At 35.0% G+C, this 21,701-nt stretch overlaps 1 protein-coding gene and 1 long non-coding RNA gene across 10 annotated transcripts in view; both read right to left on the bottom strand.

The window, feature by feature from the left end:
* Positions 1-229: 229 nt before the first annotated feature.
* On the bottom strand, positions 230-2,561 carry LOC141729173 (uncharacterized). The gene is made up of 2 exons (XR_012580470.1): positions 1,425-2,561; positions 230-1,159 (listed from the first exon to the last, which is right to left on the bottom strand). It is a non-coding gene; the product is annotated as an uncharacterized LOC141729173 (long non-coding RNA).
* Positions 2,562-2,626: 65 nt separating this feature from the next.
* The window catches only part of SGCZ (sarcoglycan zeta), a 391,625-nt gene continuing 372,550 nt past the window's right edge, over positions 2,627-21,701 (bottom strand). For all 9 annotated transcript variants that reach the window (XM_074541471.1, XM_074541468.1, XM_074541469.1 and 6 more), the window contains 2 exons: positions 14,949-15,072; positions 2,627-3,075 (listed from right to left, as the gene is read on the bottom strand). In XM_074541471.1, the coding sequence (XP_074397572.1) occupies positions 2,860-3,075; positions 14,949-15,072 (340 nt within the window). In that variant the 3' untranslated portion in view covers positions 2,627-2,859. The remainder of the gene's footprint in view (positions 3,076-14,948; positions 15,073-21,701) is intronic.

Raw genomic sequence — 21,701 nt, 5'->3', positions numbered from 1 at the left:
AATACTCCTTGAAATCATGTGGGCTAGAAATACTTTTTAAAATACAAATATTTTTCTTCCTTTCTTACAGTTTTCAATGGATTTAAAGAAAGACATCAATATTATGAAATTCACCAGAATATTAAGACTCTATGAGAACTTGTTATTCCATCTCATAGGTTGTTGAAGCTCTTAAATATGCTCTAGTTCATACTGATGAGACTCCAATAAAGAATATCCTGACAGTGCAGAGCCACGTGGACTTACTGGGTTGGTTTTTTTGGAGTCCTGTGTACTACCCACATATCTCTTCTGAGTTCTCTTCACACAAAGTGGCAGATTATTTCAATCTTGCTGTTAAAATTAATCTAGTAACAAAAGGGTTTTCTTCCTCCCTGCCCATTCCCAACCAAGTTGGCATAAAATTTATTAAGGTTGGTTCCTTCCATCCAGTGAACAAAGAGCAGGCAAATAATCTCCAAAGGTGAAGAACAAATAGAAATTATTCAGGGGAAAATTCATGACAAAGTATCTGCAAGTCATCTTACAGGTTTATTTGAGGAGAAAAAAACTCCTTAGCTTACCTGTATACAATTTGTAGGAAGCCCCACACTAAGTCACCTAATGTATTAGTCACTATATTTGTTCATCTTTTAAGCAACAGGTGTATGTAGGTGTGCACAGATAATGAATACACATAGATGTGTCCCCATACATATCTTTTTACTTTTCCTCCTGAAATTCATGACTGTCTCTCCACCATACTATTACTTGTGTGCATAAGAAAAAGACATCCATATCCCTACAGTTATGAGTGTATTTTATGGCTACACGTTTTCATGTTCTATTGTCACCTTCTTTGTCATCTGTAACTCTTTTTGCCCCTCTTACTATCTGAAAAATCCTCATGTTCTAATATATTTCCTTGCAATATTTTCTAGTATAATTTCCTCCAAAGAAGCAAACTCTCAAATAGACAACAACTCAGCTGTTAACAGCCTTCTTTTGAAGACATAGAATAATCAATTCAAAATCTTCATTTAACTGTTAAAACCAGCAAATACAGACTTCTTGCTATGGGGTAAAATTCACACCTCTGAAGAGGGTCAACGATAAGGCAAGCACCAGTCAAGCCATTGACATGTCTTGTGCTGGTCTTCTGCACAGAAGTGAATTTCCCCTGAAGTGAAAACAAAGTCAATCTTATTAGGTGGTAATAAGATGCCAAGGCAATCACCGTGCTAGTTTGCTCATTTTCTTTTTTTTTCCTCTAAAAATATATATTTTTTTAAAGTGTGTAGAAATACCCACCTTGCACCATCTCCCCTGGCTTTAGAATTACTTTGCAAAAGCTCTCATTTCATTGGTGACCTTAGATTCAGAAGCCTCTAAAAATACAAACAAGGTGATGTAATTTAAATAGTAGAATTAAAGAGCACACTTACCTCACACAATCAAGCCATCTTCCACAATAGGAAACATTTTTATATTGTTTTACTTTCCTGGGTTCTGCAAGTTTCAAGATACTCTTGTTAATCAATGCTGTGACAAATTTACCAGCAGCATTCCAAAATATTTTTTATAAGATTTCAATTAACAATGAACCAAATAAGTATGAACATTGATAAAAGAAAGAAATCCCACATGAAACTTGCCAAAAAAGAAAGTCAGTAGTGAGATCTGAGTGCAAATCTGGCTGCATAATTTAAACAGAGACCTGGTAAAGGCAATTTAAAGTATCGACATACTTTTTAATACTGAATGTTGTTTAATATGTGGTTTTATATGTACTTCTATTACTTTGAAACCTCAGCAACAGATGGTAAACAAAAGAGAATAATAAATGTGAATGTCATACAAGTTGTTAGTGCACTGCTTCTCAGCACCATGTTATATTACTACTAATGTTTGTACTGTGTTCAAGTGGCAGCGGATGGACAGAGTCAGAAAATGGGCAAGATGTACCTTTGAAGATTTCTCCCTTGGTTTTGTATTTGCCAATTAAAAGAACCTTTTGAAGAGCAATACACTGATCAACAAACATATCATCAGAATTTCCTTCTTTACCCTGTTCTTCTTTTCCAGAAACTGTGTGTTCTACTTAAAGCAATTGCTTCACATGCAATGGCCTTGAAAATATTATATAAGGTCATTCAGATCTGACAAACAAGAGCATTTCTTTTAAACTTTTAAAGGAATATTGCTGAGCATCTCCAAAATTTACCTAGTGTACAAAACCCTAGACTTAATAGACAAGTAGTAACAACACATTTTTAAAGAAACCAAACTCAGGGAGGAATTCTGTCTCTTTTTGTATTAAAAACCATTAACTGAATTTGTTTAGTAAAGCAAGCATCACACAATGCTTTAAAATTTTAAAATTCAGGGATAAAAGTTTACTTCCAAAAAGATGAATGGAAAATTGTGCTTTCAGACAGTAAAGTTATTTATCATACAGAGGGAACCAATTCATCTCACCATCAAATTCTGGGTAAATTAATGTACTCTCTCTCTGTCTCTCTAGATATATATTTATGTGCAGTTCATATCCAGGTCCTGCAAAAATCTAAAACTATGTGCTTCACTTCAAGTAGCAAAGGCACCTGTGTTATTGTCCCTTTTGGAAAATAAGGTGATCTTATGTTCTAGGTTTCCTGATGAAGAACACATTGTTGAGTGGATCTCTCTCTCCCATCTCTGTGCTGAGTGGCAGCACAAGCCCCAGGAGAAGGCAGCGCTGAACTCCTGCTTACAGTGGAAGAAGTTGCTCTGCAGGCCGCTCGGAGTGTCGGGCTTGTCACAAGGGAAACCGAACTGAACTGTGAAGCTGAGGGATAGTAACCAAAGGCTATTCTGGTGTGAGGATAAAACGGAGTCCTTCTAGCTCCACAGGCAGATGTTGCTACTGGATTGACATGTGGAGCCTGCTCCTGCTGGGGACAGGTAGAGTTTACCATTGGGACAGGCGCAGAGCTCATAGATAGTCTGGCGAGAAGCTGAAGAGCTGGGTGAGGAGGAGGAGGAGAAGGAGGAGGAGGATGAAAAGGACCCCACTGGTAGATTTCCCAGGCGGATTGTATCTGCGTCTAAAAATATCTAAAAAGAGGGAGAAAAAAAAGAACACATAAATTTCTATCAGCAGTGAGACATATTTTAAAGAAGTGCTTTGAGGCAGCTGTGATTTTCTAGAAATATATTTTAAATTTTAGAAATATTTTATTAGAAGTATTGTAAAGATATATTACAAATTACTCTTTTTAGAAGTAAAAAAGCTGTAGGCATTTATTGTTTTTCATCTCTGTGTAGTCATTTCTGCATTAATAGTCATTATGACAATATATGCAATTACTTCATCGACATGTTTATTCAGGTACAAATATTATTATTCAAAAACATTTAGACAAGATTCTTGAGTAGGTTGAATTTTCACTTGAACATTTTATGATTAACATTTATTCATTCATGGCAGCAGCATATACTTGCTATGGCAGAATTTGTATTTTAATAAGTGTGAAGTGATACTAAAGCACATTCCCCAGTGTGCTCCTGTAAGCAGTTGAAAATATGTGCTGAACTGTGCTAAACTGTAGGGGCTTAACAATAGCTACTTCCAGAGAATAATAAAATGAGGTTACAAAAACATATGCACAAAATAAAGAGCTTTTTTGACCTAAATTAAGAGGAGCAAAGATTTCAGGTTAGTCTTATTAAGAAGGCCATCAAGATATTCCCATTTGGTTTTGAACATTGAGTATGATTAAAAGATATTGTGGCTTTTTTCAATATGTCTTGGAAACAACATGAGTCAGTATGAAACTATAGATACCAGTAACAATGAATCTCTGTTGAGTTCTCCAATACTTATACTTACATTTGCAGAAAACTGCATGTCTTCTACTGATTCAAACAGATAAGTGTACAGCTGCTCAGAATTTTTTAAAAATTTTAATTTAAATCTATTTTATTTTAATTTATGGAAAGAGTAAATAAGTGCTAAAGTAAAACCAGTCATTATCTCAGGAGCAGACTAAGAACTTCTAGAAGAAAGGTAACAAAATGACATTAAGCTCTGGAGGTGACACTTGAAGCTTATGAAAACGTGAGCTCCTTAAACACTTGCTAATGTTTTTTATATGTTATCTAAAATCAGTGAAGCCAACTTGACATCATTGTACTGCAATATTCACAGTACATGTAAAGAACCAAAAGAAATATGGAAAATATTGCTTTTTTTATTCTATAGGAGACAAGCATTATTTTATGATAAAATAAGTGGTATATGGCAGCAAAGCAGTGCGGAAGCACTAGTGAGCTCCTGCTGTAGAGAAGTCAGGAATAGCAGGCTGGGAAAAAAATAAATTGTCTGGATAAAATTCCATACAGGCATCGATGCATATTCATGTTTCCATCCACAGCAGAAGCACTGTAAATGACTGGAATTATTGAAGGTAATATAGTCTGAAAGTAGCCCCAAACACTACAACTCCCCATCGCTGTAAGTTCTCTAGCTCCCACAGTAATCGTACTGTCGTGGAAGGAAATATTCACCAAAAGGGACAGAAAGGGAGAATCTCAGAGGCAAAGGTGACATCTGCATGTCACAATGCCTGCTTTAATTCACATTGTGAGTGACAGAGGAAGTGATAACAAAACTAAAATGTAGAGAACTATTACCTTTGTTCTGTAACTTACATAACAAAGGAATGATGTATTTAGACACACTATGTTGTCTGGAAATTCCAGTATTACAGACCTGAGACAATTAATAGTTCACAACCCATGAAGAAACAGTTTTTATGTAAGAAATGTGGATGGTGTTGGCAACACTTTAATGTTTTGCTAGAATTACAACTGAAAAAAAAAGATTACACATGTTAAAACATTCATCTCAGCTAAGAGTAAATATGAAAGTAACTATGGCAAATATAATATGAAAACAAAATAACAGATGGGGAAATAAGAGTTTAATAACAAACTAGAAACTAGGAACTGGTAAAATGTGGGAAGGAAACAAAGGACACAATAATTAATGGAGTGACAAGTCATTAAAAGTACTCTTTCACTTCTCATATCAAGCAAAAACAAATGGCAAATGGTAACAGGTCTATTATTAAAGTAGTAACAGTAGAGTCATCAGTAGCATTGCATAAAAATCCAGTAGCATTTAACAATGCAAGGTCTGTGTAAGTATATCTTTTGTACTAAATAATGCTCAGCACAGTTCTGTACTTGGAGAAAGATCAAAAATTGATGTCAGAACATGACTGTGATAAAATACTTTCAATTTCAACAGTAATTCAACAGGATATTAAAATGGAGCCAGTAATGTCACATACTTTTAATCAGCAGTTCTTGATAACTTTTAACAAATAGAGCTAAAAGAAATAGGAGTAGCCTTTTGGACTTTTAATACTGACTTTCAGTAAGCCTTGTGCCATGGTTTAATCCCAGCCAGCAGTCATGTGACACACAGCCATTCACTCATTCACTCCCCCACCAGAAAGATCAGGAAGAGGTTGGAAGGGTAGAAGCTGGAACACTCCTGGGTTGAGATAAAGACAGTTTAACAGTGAAAGCTACGCACACAAGCAAAGCAAAATAAGGCATGAATTCATTGTTTCCCATGGGCAGGCAGGTGATCAGCCATCTTCAGGAGAGAAGGGCCCCATCATGTATAATGGTGACTTGGGAACACAAACATCAGCACTCCAAAGCCCCTTCCCCTTATTCCTTCTTTCCCCAGAGTACAGAATGTCCCTTTAGTCAGTTGAGGTCACCTGCCCTGTGTCACCTCCCAGCTTCCCATGCACCCCCAGTCCCCTCCCCAACACGGCAGGATGAAAATCAGAAAAGTCCTTGGGTCTGTGTAAGCCCTGCTCACCAGTAACAAAAACACCTCTACATGATGAACCTTGTGTTCAGCAGAAATCCAAAACACAGCCCCATGCCAGCCACTGTGAAGAAAATAAACACTGTCCCAGCCAAAACAAGCACACCTGGATATACTTGGAATACCAAAGAAGAAAAGAAAAATACTATTTCTATGGAAGCTGGAGACATTAGAATATCATATATGAAGTAATAAAAAGCACTCCAATATAAAAGACAAGCGTGTAAGGCAACCCATCAAAATACAGGATGAGCTCTTTATACTTTTGGCAGATAGTGTGACTGACCATTTTAACAGCTTAGCTGCAGTCATGATAGGGAAGGTTCATGAGAAATCTGTAATACAAAATTAAATGGTTTCTAAAAGGCATGTCTTGATTTAAACAAAAATTAACTCAAAAAAATCAGAGAGCCTATGTGTCAGAGATCTGGAGTTAAATCTCTTGAAATTTATTCTATTATTTGCTGTGAGCTCAATAATTTTTGTTTACATCAGGACAGCTACTCTTCTACAATCTACCATTGCAGGTGTTCTGTAGAGTACTGCTCCAAGACTTTAATCTAGAGCACTTTACTCTGGTGTGCATTACAAAGTAGCTCAGTTATTTTGCTCATGAAATGAAATGATCTTTAATAAGCATAGCTGTGCAGGCTTTTCCACTGGTATTTACAAATTTCAGTCTGTGATGTACAACAGTTCAGGTTTATCTGGTATCATAATCCAGCATGATAGCTATCCAGGCCTGTCCCAGCATGCATCCCAGAGCATCTGGTGAGCAATGTGGGTACTAGGATACGGTGTCTGAGAAAAATAGAACTGGCTTCTTGAGAGGGTGATATCTGCTGCAGTGAGTCCAATTTAATCCCATCCCTGTAGCTACACCCTGGTGAAGCCTGTGTTGAAGAGGATTAATAAAGATGGTTTAAAGCCAGTATTAAAATCTACCTCGTACATATGCTGTCAGGGTTATAAATGAGAGACAAAATTTAGAGATGCAACATTGCTATCTATTAGTTAAGTAGGAATCCAAATATACTGCCAGAGTAACCCAACACATTAGGAATTTCAGTGTACATATTTGAGGATACATGTTTTCTGTCCTCTGATCTGCTAAAACGGAAATTCTTGGCTGAAAAGTCTTCCAACAACAGCAAAACTTAAACTACTTACTGTTTTATATCTGATGTTATCAGGTGTTTAAAGAGAAGGGAAGAAGTGGCAAGAGAAAAAATTAAAGAGTATGATGTTTCTAGGGAACACTGCTGCTAGATAATGTGTACATGGTCTTTAATCTGTTTTGCTGTGAGAGGTATGAGATAAACCACTTAATACCTCACATGCATCAAGGCAATGTAGGCCAGTCATAGTCTTTCTGAGAGTCTCACTTCTCAGCAGATAAATAGGCACAAATAAAACCAAAGCCTTCATTCATTCCTGAAACATTGAAGGAGACTGATGGACAGATTGCAAGATGGAAAAGGCAGCTGCTACTCAGAGAATTGTTATTTCATGGAGAGCAGAATGATAGCAGCATCACGCTCTCTAAATACTTAAGGTTTAGAAATCTCAGATCCTTGCTTTGTCATGTGCATTTTAGTACAGAGAAAATATATTAGTACTATATTGTTTAAAAGTATATCTGATTTCTGACTAATTAATGAATCAAACTGAATCAGCCTAGTGTATGCGATAAGAATGGAAAAATGGTACACTTTTTATATACACTTTTTGCTAAAGAAGATCTGCCATTCTCCTGCTCATCAGACTGTATTGTTAATCTCAACATTGAGTGAAAGGGAGAGGAGGGAAAGCCAGAAAACATAGATTATCTACAAAACAAAGAACTAAACTGAAAGAGCAAACTTTTTTTTCAGTGGGAAATATGTAGGCATGAGGTAAAAAATCAAATACTTGTACAAGCCTTCAATAAAGAGATATGAATGTATAAAATTCTCTAATGGGTCTTAGTCAAGACAGCAAATGACAGTTTAAGTTGACACAGCCAAATTAAAAATTTGAGATTTATAGACAATGAAGAATTTTCTGTATCCATGAACTCTTGACTAAACAGGCAACTCTATAGGGCTGCAAAGGCATATTTCAGGTCTAATGTAGATAAGAAATGGGAAACTGGAAAATGGGAAACAGGAAACTGGAGGAAGTGTGAAAGAAAACAAGGAAATCTGATAGGTGGGTATTAATCAACCAGTAAGAGAAGACATTGTAGTGATGTCTCACTAAATAAACTGTTTGGATTCCCTTAAATATTCAATTATTCTGAATGCAAGGTTTGCTCTTAGTCTTTTTGCTATTCTCAGAAGCTTCCTACAAAGAAGATTATACAGATTAGGTCACTAGATTCAACTATATGATTTTCATATGTTGATGTGTTTCAATATTCAAGGTTAAGATGAACTATAGCATAAATTGAAGTACTTTAGTTTGCATGGACCATTTATTCTAACACTTATCTGTGGCTTTCATTAAATCTAAATGATAGTTCTGAGAAAAGGAACAAAAAGTCATAATGAAAAATTAAAATATCAACTTGATAGCATATATACTGGAAAATTTAAGTACATGGTGGCACAATATCTGGAACCATATTGGTCATAATGATTAATAGTGTTGAGGAACGGTTAAACAGTGAAATTAATGTAATGGCTGAAATAAAACGGAATATACTAAGCATTCAGAGAAGACCAAAATATCTAGTACAAAATGTGTATTGAAAATGTATTCTCTACAGGGCTGGGATCAGTTGACCACAAGACAAATGAGACCTTCAATGGCCTGATGTGGTGAATGTTCTCTTTCTAAAGATTATACCTGGTACACCCGAGCACAGCCACCCTGGCAGCATTGCTCCCATTCCCATCTCCATGTTATGACTACAACCACTGACAACTGGAAGGGATTTGAAAAATAACATATCCATACATGAAAAATAACACTGTTGAATGGAAGAATTTATGTTTTCACTCATCAGTACAAAAGAGATGTTTGTGAGGGTAAGGTTTCATTTTACGTACAAATTTTTGTAAATTTAATACACAAAAGTATATATTGGTACTTCTGAGTTATAACCCCAATACAATGTACGGGTGCCTCCAGAAGAAAAACACACTCTGGTGTATTTATTCTTTCTGTTATGGAAATAATTTTCAGTCTTTGCAAATTCATTCAATCTTTGATAGATGTGACTTCTTTGTACACAATCAAGAAAAGAAAATGTACTTGAAGTATTTGTGCTTAATTTACAGAGTATAAAAACTTAATTACCATTTAAATAATCATTAGAAGATACATTATATTAAAAATATATAATAAAATATTAATGGTCATTTTTACCTTTTTAATAAAATTTCTTATGGTGTGAATCTTGAAAATTTAGACATGAAAAAAACATATTAAATATGGGTGTTTTCAGTTAAATTGCTTTGCTTTTGTATTTTTGATTGTAAAATGGTAGAGAACAGTGATTTTTTCTATTAATAAATTACACATGAATAACTGGTTTGAAAATGAAAGTGTTTTTTTAAAAATAATATGCATTTGATTTTAAGCATCTGTCAAAACACCCTAACAGAATTTTTAGGCCTATAATTAAAAAAATACAGAAAGAATTCCTTTCATTTTCACTAATCTCTTCACAGAAAACAGTAAGAAGTCAACTGCTTAATACCACGAAAAAGGCTTTGAAAACAAAATGCATCACAGGTATTAGATAATTTTTGGTGAGTAACTCTTTGAGGTCTAGAGCCTGCCATTGCTTATTGCCTAATGAACTCAATTCATGCATAAAAATATTTTACTTTTTTTGCATACATTTCATCTCAGACAAACATAACTTGGTTGAATTGAATTCATCTATGAAATATTTTTTGTTTGATTAAGCATTCATCCATAGTTATGGCAAGCAGCATGTACAACAGGGTAATTCAATTTCAGTGTATCTACTTAATTTAAAAGTCCGATTTCTTTTTTATTTTCTGTTTCAGAACACAAAAAACATCCACAACAATGCCACCAAATACTTTAAAATGGTATAGTTACTTGAGCTTACAAGTGAATAATTACAGTTTTATTATATGTGAATAAATCTTAATTATTAATCTCTGTGTTAAAAGCATCTCCTGGATTTAGAACTGGAGAGGATTATAGATCAAATGTTAGCTCTATATGCATTTGTTAGGCTCTACAAAATAATATTGTCTGTGTGTTTGATTAAATGTGCTGTGCTAAAACAGTAAATATAAACTTGGCCTCTTGTCTGCCACACTGATTTTGAGTAAACTTTGTCTGTTAAAGAATATAGCTCATTTTTACTGTGACATCTATAAGCCTTACCATAATGAAGGATCAGCCTCATTATGCCAGACACAACAAAATATACGCTACAAATGATATTGTAGAGTATGATAGAGTCCAATTTGACAGGGAAATACAAGGGCATAAAGAGGTAAATAGGAAAAAGGTCATAGACAAGGTGATTAATATGAATACATTTCTAAAAATGAGAAACCTCTGTACATCTTTCTCCTTTTATTGACTCAATCCTTGGCAGTCAACAGGATGCAATGAAAATGCAAAGCATAACTTGCACAGAAGCTCCTTGGACAGACATATAGCAGCTGCTCAAGATTCCTAAGAGCTGAGCCTACTCAGCAGCCTTCTGCTTCAGAGGCTGCTGCAGCCAATGCCCCAGAGTGCTGGGCAGCCTGCAGAGGGGCCTTGGCAGGCTGCAGTGATGACAGAGAGAAACGTTCCGAAATTCAGCAAAGTGCAGGGTCCTGCAGCTGGGGAGGAGTGACCCCATGCACCAGCACAGGCTGGGATTGACCTGCTGGAAAGCAGCTGTCCAGGGAAGGACCTGGGGGTTCTGGTGGACAACAAACTGCCCACAAGCCAGCAGTGTGCCCATGGGGATGAGAGGGCCAATGGTGTCCTGGGGGGCATTAGGAAGGACAGTGCCAGCAGGCTGAGGGAGGTGATCCTGCCCCTCTACTCAGCACACCAGGAGTGCTGTGCCCAGCTCTGGGTTCCTCAGGGCAGGAGAGACATGGAGCTCCTGGAGCAGGTCCAGTGGAGGGCAACAAAGATGAATGAGGGATTGGAACATCTCTCTTGTGAGGAAAGGCTGAGGGAGCTGGGCCTGTTCAACTTCAAGGACAGACATCTGGGAGGGGACCTCATCAATATCTATGATATCTGCACAAAGGGTCTCAGAGAATGGATCCAGGATCTTCTTTGGGGCGCCAAGCAACAGGTTAAGAGGCAATGGGCAGAAACTCTTTCACAGAAAATTACACTTAAATATGAGAAGGAACCTTACTGTGTGGGTGAATGAACACCGTAGCAGACTGCCCAGAAAAGATGTGGATTCTCCCTCACTGGAGATACTCAGGAACCATCTGGACACAATCCCATGTGCTCTAGAATGATCCTGCTGCAGCAGGGAAGAGGAACCAGATGGCCCATTGTGGTCCTCTTCCAACTTGACCCATTCTGTGATTCTGGATGGTCAAAACTATTTCAGTTAGTTGTTAGGCCAATGTGTGGACACCATCAAACAAACCATTCAGTTTGCTGTCTTTACACAGTTATGTGTTTCAGGTCCAACTTGAACATTTTTATGTCTAGTAAAATAAAGTATCTACAGAATTCAAAATTGATTTGTACTTTTGCATTACACTCTTATTTGAAAAAGCTGTAGTGAACTAGCAGTCATTGTGTTAAATTTCCAGACAAGAAATGATCTTTTTCTTCTTATGTGAACCAGTGGATTCAGCTGTAGCCTGGAGCTTCACATTTCATGTTCCTTGTAAATGATTGCTGCTTTAAACCATTGGTTATGGTTTATTTATAGAATAATACATAGTTCACAACTAAATGCCAAGTTATAATTGAATCAAAGGATTCTGCTGATGCCTCGGCTCACAAGGGTGCAGCTCAAGAGCTTTAGAAAGGGCAGCAGAATCTGAATCTAAATTACAGCCGCCAGTATTCAGTCTGGGATCACACACTATGATGCGTAATAGGGCTAAAAGGATTATTAAAATACTGCAGTAAATAAAAAGAAAATGTATCAAACAGCAGAATTCAGGATGCTTGCAGAGGCATTCAGTTTGTGATGTGGGAGGCTAAAGATTATACTGCATAGAAATAAAGCTAGAGGAAAAGTATTTCATAAACACATTTATGTTCTTAAAAATATTCTGAAGTTATTCTTAAATAAAAAGGAAATCTATTTTTCATAGTCAGTAAATGCATAATGCTCTGTAACATGGCTATAACTAGTTGATTTCAGGTGCCACATTTTCTGTCATAATAGGGCAATAACTTTGCTAGAGAAAGAAAATTTGAATTCACATATCTTTGATGAGTTTTTGAAAAAGCTTTCAAACATTAAAAAATTAAATTTCACTAACTAGAATAAAAATGGTACAAAAACCTTTGCATGCCTTTCTAGTACAAATTGTCTTATTGTGAAAATGGTTCACAGATCCAATTCACAAAGACAACACTTTATTTGTGGAGGAAACCTGACTTATAAGGCATTCAATTCTTAAGCTAAAATGATTATTTTTAATCCAGATACTATGTCATTTTAGAATGTGTTTTCTTAAAAATGAATAATGATAAAATCTTTAAGCATTTTTCTGTACTGTCTGTTAATGTGGTTTATCTGTTGGGCTGTAAGCAGGAAAAGCAATCAATATTTTGTTGTGTAGATATTTAATCCATCAGATGTTTACCCTGGTTCCTCACACCAGGCTGCAATTAGTCCAGCAATTCCCTAACGGGACCATAGTAACTTTGCACAACAGCTAATGCTCTGGTGCCTGTCATATGCCTTCCTAAGTGTTTCTGCGTTTTCCTCTAAACCTCTCCAGTGGAAGAGCTTAAACAGTGGATTGTAGAGGCATTGGTCAGACTGCAGAACAGAATTTCTCTGTGGATTTTTGCTACAGTTCATTTCAGATCTTATTGAAATTGCAAGCATTCAAGACTTTGAACTTTGTCAGATGTATATTTATTGCACACTTCATTGCAAAGATTGGATAAAGGTTGGTAATTTGTTTTCTGATAATTTTCAATCTAAAATCTTTGTAGGAAATCACAGATGTGCATAGTCTTATCACAGAGAAAATAATAATTTTCAATAAGAAGGTCAGAAAATTCAGCTTTTCACTAGCATTTTTTTACTACAAAACATTTAATACTAAACTGAATTCCAGTTCGGAATAAAACATAATATAGGCATTATATTTTTTCTTGGATTTCCATTGTCATAGTACAACTGAGGTCATAGGACATTGTTTCCAAAACTAATTTTCCAACAAGATATAGTAAATACTTAAGAAAAATGACAAGTCATTTTTTTCCAGATCAACATTGCAATTAAATCGCAATGTTGATCTAGAAAAAAAAACCTGACAGATCCATAGATAAAATATTTACATGAAGAGGTGTATGATGCAAAACAAAGAGAATATAGAAACAAGCATTGCCTAAAGAATAATGGGAGAGTAAGGAATGGTAACAGTCTTTCTGTTGGCTTCTCTTTTTTTAACTTTAATTTGAATTCAAGTTTTACTTTTCCCCTCTGGCAATATCACAAAGGGAAAGAACAAAGAAATACATTCTATTTGTAAAATTTATGCTAATAAATTTAGGAAACATAGTAGATTTGGCCAGGTAGGGACTTATGAAAGGGAAACAAGACAGGTTACAGGAAGCTCTAGACTCAAAAATACTCACAGAAGGGACAATGATGAGGTAGGACAATATTTTTTATTAAAAGAGAATTCGATTTTTTTACTTCTATCTCAGCAATGTTAGGAAACAGTAAGAGAGGCGGTAAGTAAAGATGAGAGACTGGGGAAAGAGCTGATTTTGGAGAAACTCAAAAATAAGTTGGGGCATGTGGTATGTAAACATTTGAGACGCTGAATTAGGAAAACATAGTGCTTTAATTATGCTAGAGATACTTGCATCAATAAAAAAATGTTACCAAAATATTATTTTGATGCACTATATTGGCCAAAATGTTCCTGTCTGCACCGTAATGCAGAGTGTGCATTCCAGGGAACTATCTGCCACAGATGTGAATGTTGGTTTTGTTTGGTTTTGCCTATGTTAGACAGTATGTAAAACATCTAGAAACATTTGGTAGAGAATACAAAACACAAACACAAAAGGCAAAACATTTCTAAAGAGCTTCATTCACAGTGAAATATTTACATTACGAACTTCCAAAAGTGCTGTACTGTAGCAAGCTCCTCTGAGAACAATTTGAAAATATATCAGTTTCTCCAAAGTGCTTAATAGAAATCTGAGAGCTCTTGATAGCCGTCAACAAGATCTTTGCTTTTTTTTTTTTTAATGTTATATCATTTTATGGTCTAAAGATGAAAGGACTCCCATACCAGCAATCTTTCATGCATTTCTGAAATGTATAGATTACAGTCCCAACAAGTGACCCAATTTTGAATCATTTGCATGTGTTCACACAGGTTTACACATGAAGAATCTTTACCAAAGTCTTTTTATGTCAATTAATTATCAGTGATCTCTGAAACAAGACACTAATGAAACAGGAGAGAATATATGATGGAAGTACTCTATGTCTCTTAGAGAGGTAGTAAAAGATGAAGGAGTTAAACCACAGGTAGAGCAAATTTGTTAAACCTCTTATTCATGGTTTAATGATGTATTAATCTAAATTAATCCAAACTTCTCTGTTTTATTTTGACAGATTAATCCAAGTTATTTTTTACCAGTATCATGTAACCAATTCTGTTTCCATGGAAGGTTTTTCTTTGATTCTTAATTTACAAGTAATTCTGATCTGTATCAACTAAGTTTATTTTCAGTGTGAATTAAACTTATGGATTCAAATATTTGTAAAAAAGGAAATAAGTATTAATAGTTAAGCTAAACCAAAATTACTTTAACAAAGGCAAATGCAGAATACTTTTCATGTTGTTTACATTGCTGCTGAATAAACCCTCCTCACATTGTTTGTGTTATGCTGGGCAGAGCTGTAGAACATTTCTCTGCTGGCTGAACTTACCTCCCCTTCTGTGGACTGCAAGTGCAGTTCTTTCCTGCAGGTAGCCTTTAAGTCTCCTGCAGCTGCGTTGACTTGCACTCCTCTGGGTGCTTCCATCACCAAAGACCTAGTAGGAGATTCAAGTCTAAAGGACAAAAACAATCACTGAGAAAAAAATGCACTGAATTTGACCACCAAAAACTCCCCAGCCTCAAAACCCACCATGCAGGTAGATATTAACATATTTTGAAAGGTAACAAAGGAAAACCAGATTATATGTGGGATTCTATGACTGCCTTTTATGACACAGAGAAAGAAAAATGTTAAGCATTTAAGAATATACTAATATAAACTTATCTGCGTAGTGATGCCTTCTGACACTAGCACTTAATGCATCCAACTGTGCTAATACTGAAATATAGGTACTTGAGAATCTGCACATTTCTGTTAATGCTTCTGTAATGAGAGTTTAATATGAAAATCTTCTTAGTGACTGATGACAAATGTTTAATAAAATAAAAAGAAAACAAAACTTTTAAATATTTTAAATTATGTGAAACTGGTTAAAATTGCTTTGCCTTGACAGACTCATTCATGTTTTGGGTATGTTTAGCAGCTTCATGTATGGAGAGAGGAAAAGAAAATCTGTTATGTTGCTATTATTTGGGGGGGGGTATTGTATGGCTTTTCTGCTCCCTAAAATACTCAATATGTTCATATAACCCCGTTACAATAGGGTTAAGACACATATCTTGGTATCTTTACTCAAAGCAATTCTTGTTCTACTGTCAGTCTTTCTGCTTCTCACTCCTCTATGCTCAAGATCATCCATCAACCTTAATGCAGGGCTATGATCCTTTCCTAGCTGTGCTTTCTCACAGTATTGCAGAGATTTCTCTTGAAAGGGAAGTACTAATGCAATGATTTTGTAGAAAACATGCTCACATGCTGAACAGGGAAAATGACAGGATGAAAACTTTACTGAACTAGGAAACAATAATTCAGATTCTGATTGTGCTCAGTTGTAGAATTATTCTATAGCACATAAGGGAGGGAGACAAAATTTTTTATCTATTTATAACTTAGTAATATAATGACAGGACCCGGTTCCACTTTACCTGAACAAAGGATTTTTGTAAGATGAAATATGTTAATAATAAGAACATCTAGGCTGAGTAGCTTGAAGAAAACGCTGTATTTCCCTCCCCAGCAAAGTGGTCATAGCTATCCAAGAATATAATGAAGTATTAGATATATAATGAATTTGGTCCAGAAAAGCCAGATTAATTTTGTCAAGCAATGGAACAAGATAATTTCAAAGTATTTTAACTATTGCATTTTTTAAGTACAGAGAACAGCACCATATTACCATTTTAAAACCAAGGTGCCACATTTAGATGCAAAGAAAGTCGCTGAAATAGTGCCTGTGAAACATTTGTTTGTTGCATGTCACTGACTGAACAGGGAAAGGAAAAAAAAAAGAAATGGAAAAAAAAACCAAAAGGAAAAGAAAATCAAAACAAAAAAAGAGAGAAAAAAATTATTCAGCAAACAAAATGGAGCTATTAAAAGCAGGTATCAAGATAGAGAAAAACAAAAGTTTAGATAGTGATATGAAAAAAGAAAAGTACATGGGATGCATATAGATAGGAGCAATAGAAAAATATCTATGTCTGCTACTGCTAGGGCGTTTTCTTTCTTTTTTTTGATGCTTTGTAGGGAGAAGTTGATAGAAGGTTCTGCAGTTCTTTGTACTGGGGAAGAATCTAAATATCATGAATTATTTTATGACATACACAAGTGCTTTTCAGGGGCTGATTTGTGAACTTCTGATGGCTACAGGACGGCAGAAAAAGGGCTTCCAAAATATTTTTTAAATTATGTAAATTATAAAGTTTAGAAATTAGGTTTCTGAAAGTACTCCATTGCCTTAATGAAGTTTTACCTTGAACTTAAAAGGAAACTGAATGGTATAAATGTTAAATGATTTTATTCTTCCATTCCATATTTTTCAGCAGCTCATCACTGTGATTTATAATCTACTTTACAGGAATATTAACATTTATTTCTCCATGGTTTCAGATGCCATTTCATAATCATAAAGACAAAAGTGTTCTTAGCTACATTTATTGCATTGAATTCATGTGTCTTAGCCAAGCCAAAAATATTTCTGGTTTCATAACACCCAAATCCCTCAGACCTAACTAAAACTTTTCAGCAGGAGGACAATTAAAATCTGTTTTGGAACATCCATCAAGAAACTATGGCTTTCTTTGAAGAATAAACTTTTGTCAGTGTATAGCTTAGAGTTGTTTTGTCTAGTTTCATCATAGTTTTTCATGAAGTACATTAGCATAAATAACTTTATGTTTGTCTAAAAAGAATGTATTTGGATAATTATTTTCTCAACTTGAAAAGTTGATAATTACAGCCTTCTCCACAACACGTAGGAGAAAATTTTTAGACAATAGAGATTCTTAGCGGTCTTTGGAAATCAAATAATGTGGTAGAAATGTCAAGGAGTTACTAACGATCATCAAGGCAGATTTTAAACCAACACCCATCTATTAGTAAAACTGAATGCCTAAATCTGTTTTACAGTTCTTATTTACTTTTCTTATTGTTATTCTCTGTCTGATCTGCATCTGAAAAGAGACTGCAATATGCTGCTGCAAATGCAAAAGTCTATGTACGTAGATTATTTCCTCAATATTTTGAGATAAATTAGGTTTGATATGCAGCTTCTTTATAATAATTTTTCTTTGCCATATTTCTGATACCTTTAACATCTACTATAAACTGATTGTTACACTCCACATTGTAATGCTCATCCGTTCAAGAAAAAGTGTATTATTATAATAGCATATGGAGAATTTGCTTCCTTTCAGATTTACTGATGGCCTGGTACAGTGACATTTACATCTATGAGTGAATCCTATTCATAAAATTAATTTTTCTTTCCCAAGCAACAAACTTATCTCATGGAGAAGGTAACTACTGCTATTATTAGACAGAAACTACAGAACTGTAGGAAACACAAAAAGGCTTTTTAAAAGAGTTTTTAAATAGTATAATTGGTCAATTTGCTATATGTGATGAAGCAAGATGATCTATCCATAGCAGATAAGGGCTTTTTCTTCTTAATTATCAGTGGTTAATTTGTGAAAAATGATAAATTTCATAAGATCAAAGCCATAGGAATTTGAGTTGAAATAATGAAAGAACTATTGCTAGAAAAGGGAAACTTTTAAAATATCTTGAATATGTTCCTTTGAAGGTATTAAAATATTTCTCATCAGAAATGCAGAAACATTTTTTCTTCATTTTGTATTTTCTGTTTACAAGCTGACCTAGATTGTATTAGACAAAAATAATTTAAAATATGAGCCAAAAGAAAATGTTTCTTTCTTGGTTTTAAGCAATATTTTAGATTTATTTCTTGCATATCCTTCATACTCACATGGGATATAATTTATCTATGTTATTTTTTTTTCTTTTTCTGTTGACTCATGGAAAGTATTTCTTAAAATAGAAGGAAATAGAAGATTCCCCTGTGCAGAAGCAAATAATTTATTTGCTTTCTGTCTATTTAAGCCCTATATCCAACCCATGCTACTTAGTAAAACAATTGATATAAACCTCTACCATTACCTTATTGCTTATACTATTTACAAGGTTATACATGCACCTTTTACAATATATATATATAAAAGTAACTAAAAATATTTTTATACATTTACTTGTATCAAAATATGCACTTCAAGATGCATATGAATCATTGCCATAATATTTATATTTCTTGAAGCTGTTGTATTCTGAAGCTTTTAATAAAGTTGTTGTTGTTATTATTATTATTATTATTAAAAATAATAATAAAGATTTAAAAAGCACAGGTAGATTTGAAGGCCTCAACATTCTTAATATTGTTTACTGATCATCATCTTTTCTTTGTTAGGAAGCAAAATTCTCATACGTTCATGGGAAACTTACTTTTATGTATGTTAAAACCTAATCTTGGGCATGATTTGTCTCTAGTTTTTTGACAACACACATCTCTTAAGTAACAGAGAGTTAGATAAGTGTTTCCTGAAATTAGTTTTGGCCTGAACCAATAAATATTAGCCTTTTTTTTTCATCCAGTTTCCAACTCTGCAACTCATGGATGATAAAATTAAACAGAGGAAACTTTCATGACTTAAATCAAAATAGAATGGCATTCAGTACCGCATTTCGTGTTATGTCCATGCTCTGCATGTCACTGACTTTGGCATGTGTCAGCATGCCCTTATTATAGCTTCTAAAATTCTCACTAACCTACAAATTCCCTGGGCTCAAAGATGGGTTCTAATTGCCCTGTACATGCCAGAGATTTAAATCCAATAGGTCTGCATTGTCATAGCAACACCTGAAACCACTGAATATTTTAAGGTTATTTGGCATAGATGATAATTCAGAAAAACAATTTCCCACATAGGAAAGTAAAGAATCTCTTCTGAGAGTATAAAAAAATATATATTTCTTACTGAGGAGAAAAGAAACAAGAGGTCATTGAGGAGTTTTTCAGAAGTGGTGTTAAAGGAATAGAAAGGATTCTAGAAGAAGCATCAAGGAAACGTGAGAAAGGCTGGAAAAAGCAATATTTAATGCAAGAGCTTGACTAAATAAGCAGGCGATATGAGGAAGGTTTAAGGGAACTAAATGCATGATTTTTTCCTAGCATGGATGAAGGCAGAGCCAGAATAGCTAAAGACAAGAAAGCTCTCCAAATCAGAAGTAATATGAAGAAGGAAACAAATCAAAAACATAAGTTGCATCTCAGGTAGTAAAAGTCCTGCAGTCATAAGTCAAATAAATCGCAAACCTTAGAAATCAGTAGAAATGTTAAGGTTTAGAACATGAGCTTTTATTTCTCAGAGAGATACCAAAACATGCTTGAAACTCTAAACTTCCAGGCTCTGAGAAAAAGTTCTGGAAATGAGGCAATCCAAAACAGATGCTTAAGGAAAGGTCTGAGAAAAGGATTTTTCATAGTCCTGACAACTTAGAGCTAACCCATTCTACCCTAAATGTTTCCCTTTGCATTATCTTCCTTATTTTTATTCTGGCTTGAATCCCTTTCCATACATGCCCTGCCTTTCTGCTAAATATTCCTACATGAAGTTTGTCTTTACAGAAATAGCTCCATTACCTGGGTTGTCTTTCAGAATATATTTCCTTAAAATAGAAATCCATCTTGTCAGAAAGAGATTGAAGCAACATGCCCACAGAAAAGGCTCAAGTGCTTGTCAAGAGTTAGATCTGAAGATAAAGTGCTTGGGGGAGTCTGAAGAGTCTCACTTTTGAAAACCATTAGTTTCCTGTGATTAGGAAGTAACAGTCCAGACCACTTGTAATTGTCTAATTATATTTTCTACATAGTTTCTCTAAGGGGCCTTAAGCTGATATAAACAGATCTATTTTAGCGAAGGCAAACTGTTACATGGCTTGTTCCGCATTTTGAGAAAACAGCATCTCATGGAAAATTATTCTGCTGAAAATCCTGTCAGGTCTGCTTCAAACTCTGCAGATTAAGCATAGCAGATACCCTGGAACAGATTTTCCAATGGCCCATATTTGGATTATATTCAAAAATTCCAAGAAAATAAAAAAAATCAGTCAATCATAAAAAAAAAATCAGAAAAGGTTTGGTGAGTTTACTTTCAGTCATTTTTTAGGACAATTGCCAAACTAGAGAGATATTTTTACTTTCTGCAATACAAAATTGAGTAGTAGATTTTGAAGAAGTCAAATAACTTTTAAAATTATTTTGGCAATGAATTAAAAAAAAAAGATAAAATGTGAATTGCAGGATAAGACATGTAAAATCATTCATTCTTCTCTATAGTTTAAAGTTATCTTTGGAGTTCTCTGTATAATTGTAGATATAAGCAATAGGAGCTGTTTGGTGGACTGTAGAACTAAGAGTTTCATAAACTCATGTATTCCCTGTAACTTCTCAGTCTCCTCATTCTTATACCCAGTCTGTATGAGCTCCAGATCCTTTCTCTGGCTCTGACATTGCGCTAAGACAAGAATCCAAACCACACTTCTGCACTCACAACCACAACACTGCTGCAAGCTCCATGCACTGCACGTGCCAGAGCCTTCACCTGAACTGAAGCAAGATGCTGCAGAAGCTGAGGGTATTCTGGAGCCATGTGTATAGGGTAAAGCAGGAATTACCAGTACTGTGAGCTGATCTTAGATGGGCACCAGCTTTCAGAAGACACAGAGAAACGTAAAGGTCTTCTACCTTGTATGAAACTGCCTAACTGCTTCAGGAACTCTCAAATTTAAGAAGCCTTGTTTTCTTGTGAAAGTGGTTAAACAGTATCACTGAAAAGGGAGATACTCCCAGAAGGGAAAAGGAGCGGCTGGAGTGAGGAAAAAATCTCAGTGGAGAAATCTGGTATAAGGACAGAATGGGGAAACTAAAGATTGCTCAAATGGAAAAAAAAAAAATGTAGCCCTTCTTAGTAATGCATTAATAAGCCTGTTCACTTAGAATCAAAAGAAAGATATGAAATGAAAATATTATGTATGTTAGAGAAGCATTACTTCATGGCATATTGTACAACTTTTATGGACTATAAGTCGTTTAACAAATCATATTTCATCAGAAAAACTACAGCAAAATGCAGGTATGGTGGTATGGTGAAACAAGACGGTATTTAGAGTCCAAAGCATGTCAGAAATGAGCTCTGGTATCTCTAATATCTCCTGGGCATGGAGCAC

Source organism: Zonotrichia albicollis, chromosome 5 (genome assembly GCF_047830755.1).
Source record: "Zonotrichia albicollis isolate bZonAlb1 chromosome 5, bZonAlb1.hap1, whole genome shotgun sequence".
NCBI lineage: Eukaryota > Metazoa > Chordata > Aves > Passeriformes > Passerellidae > Zonotrichia > Zonotrichia albicollis.
The sequence above is the reverse complement of the archived record's forward strand: the minus strand, read 5'-3'. Positions and strand labels throughout refer to the sequence as shown.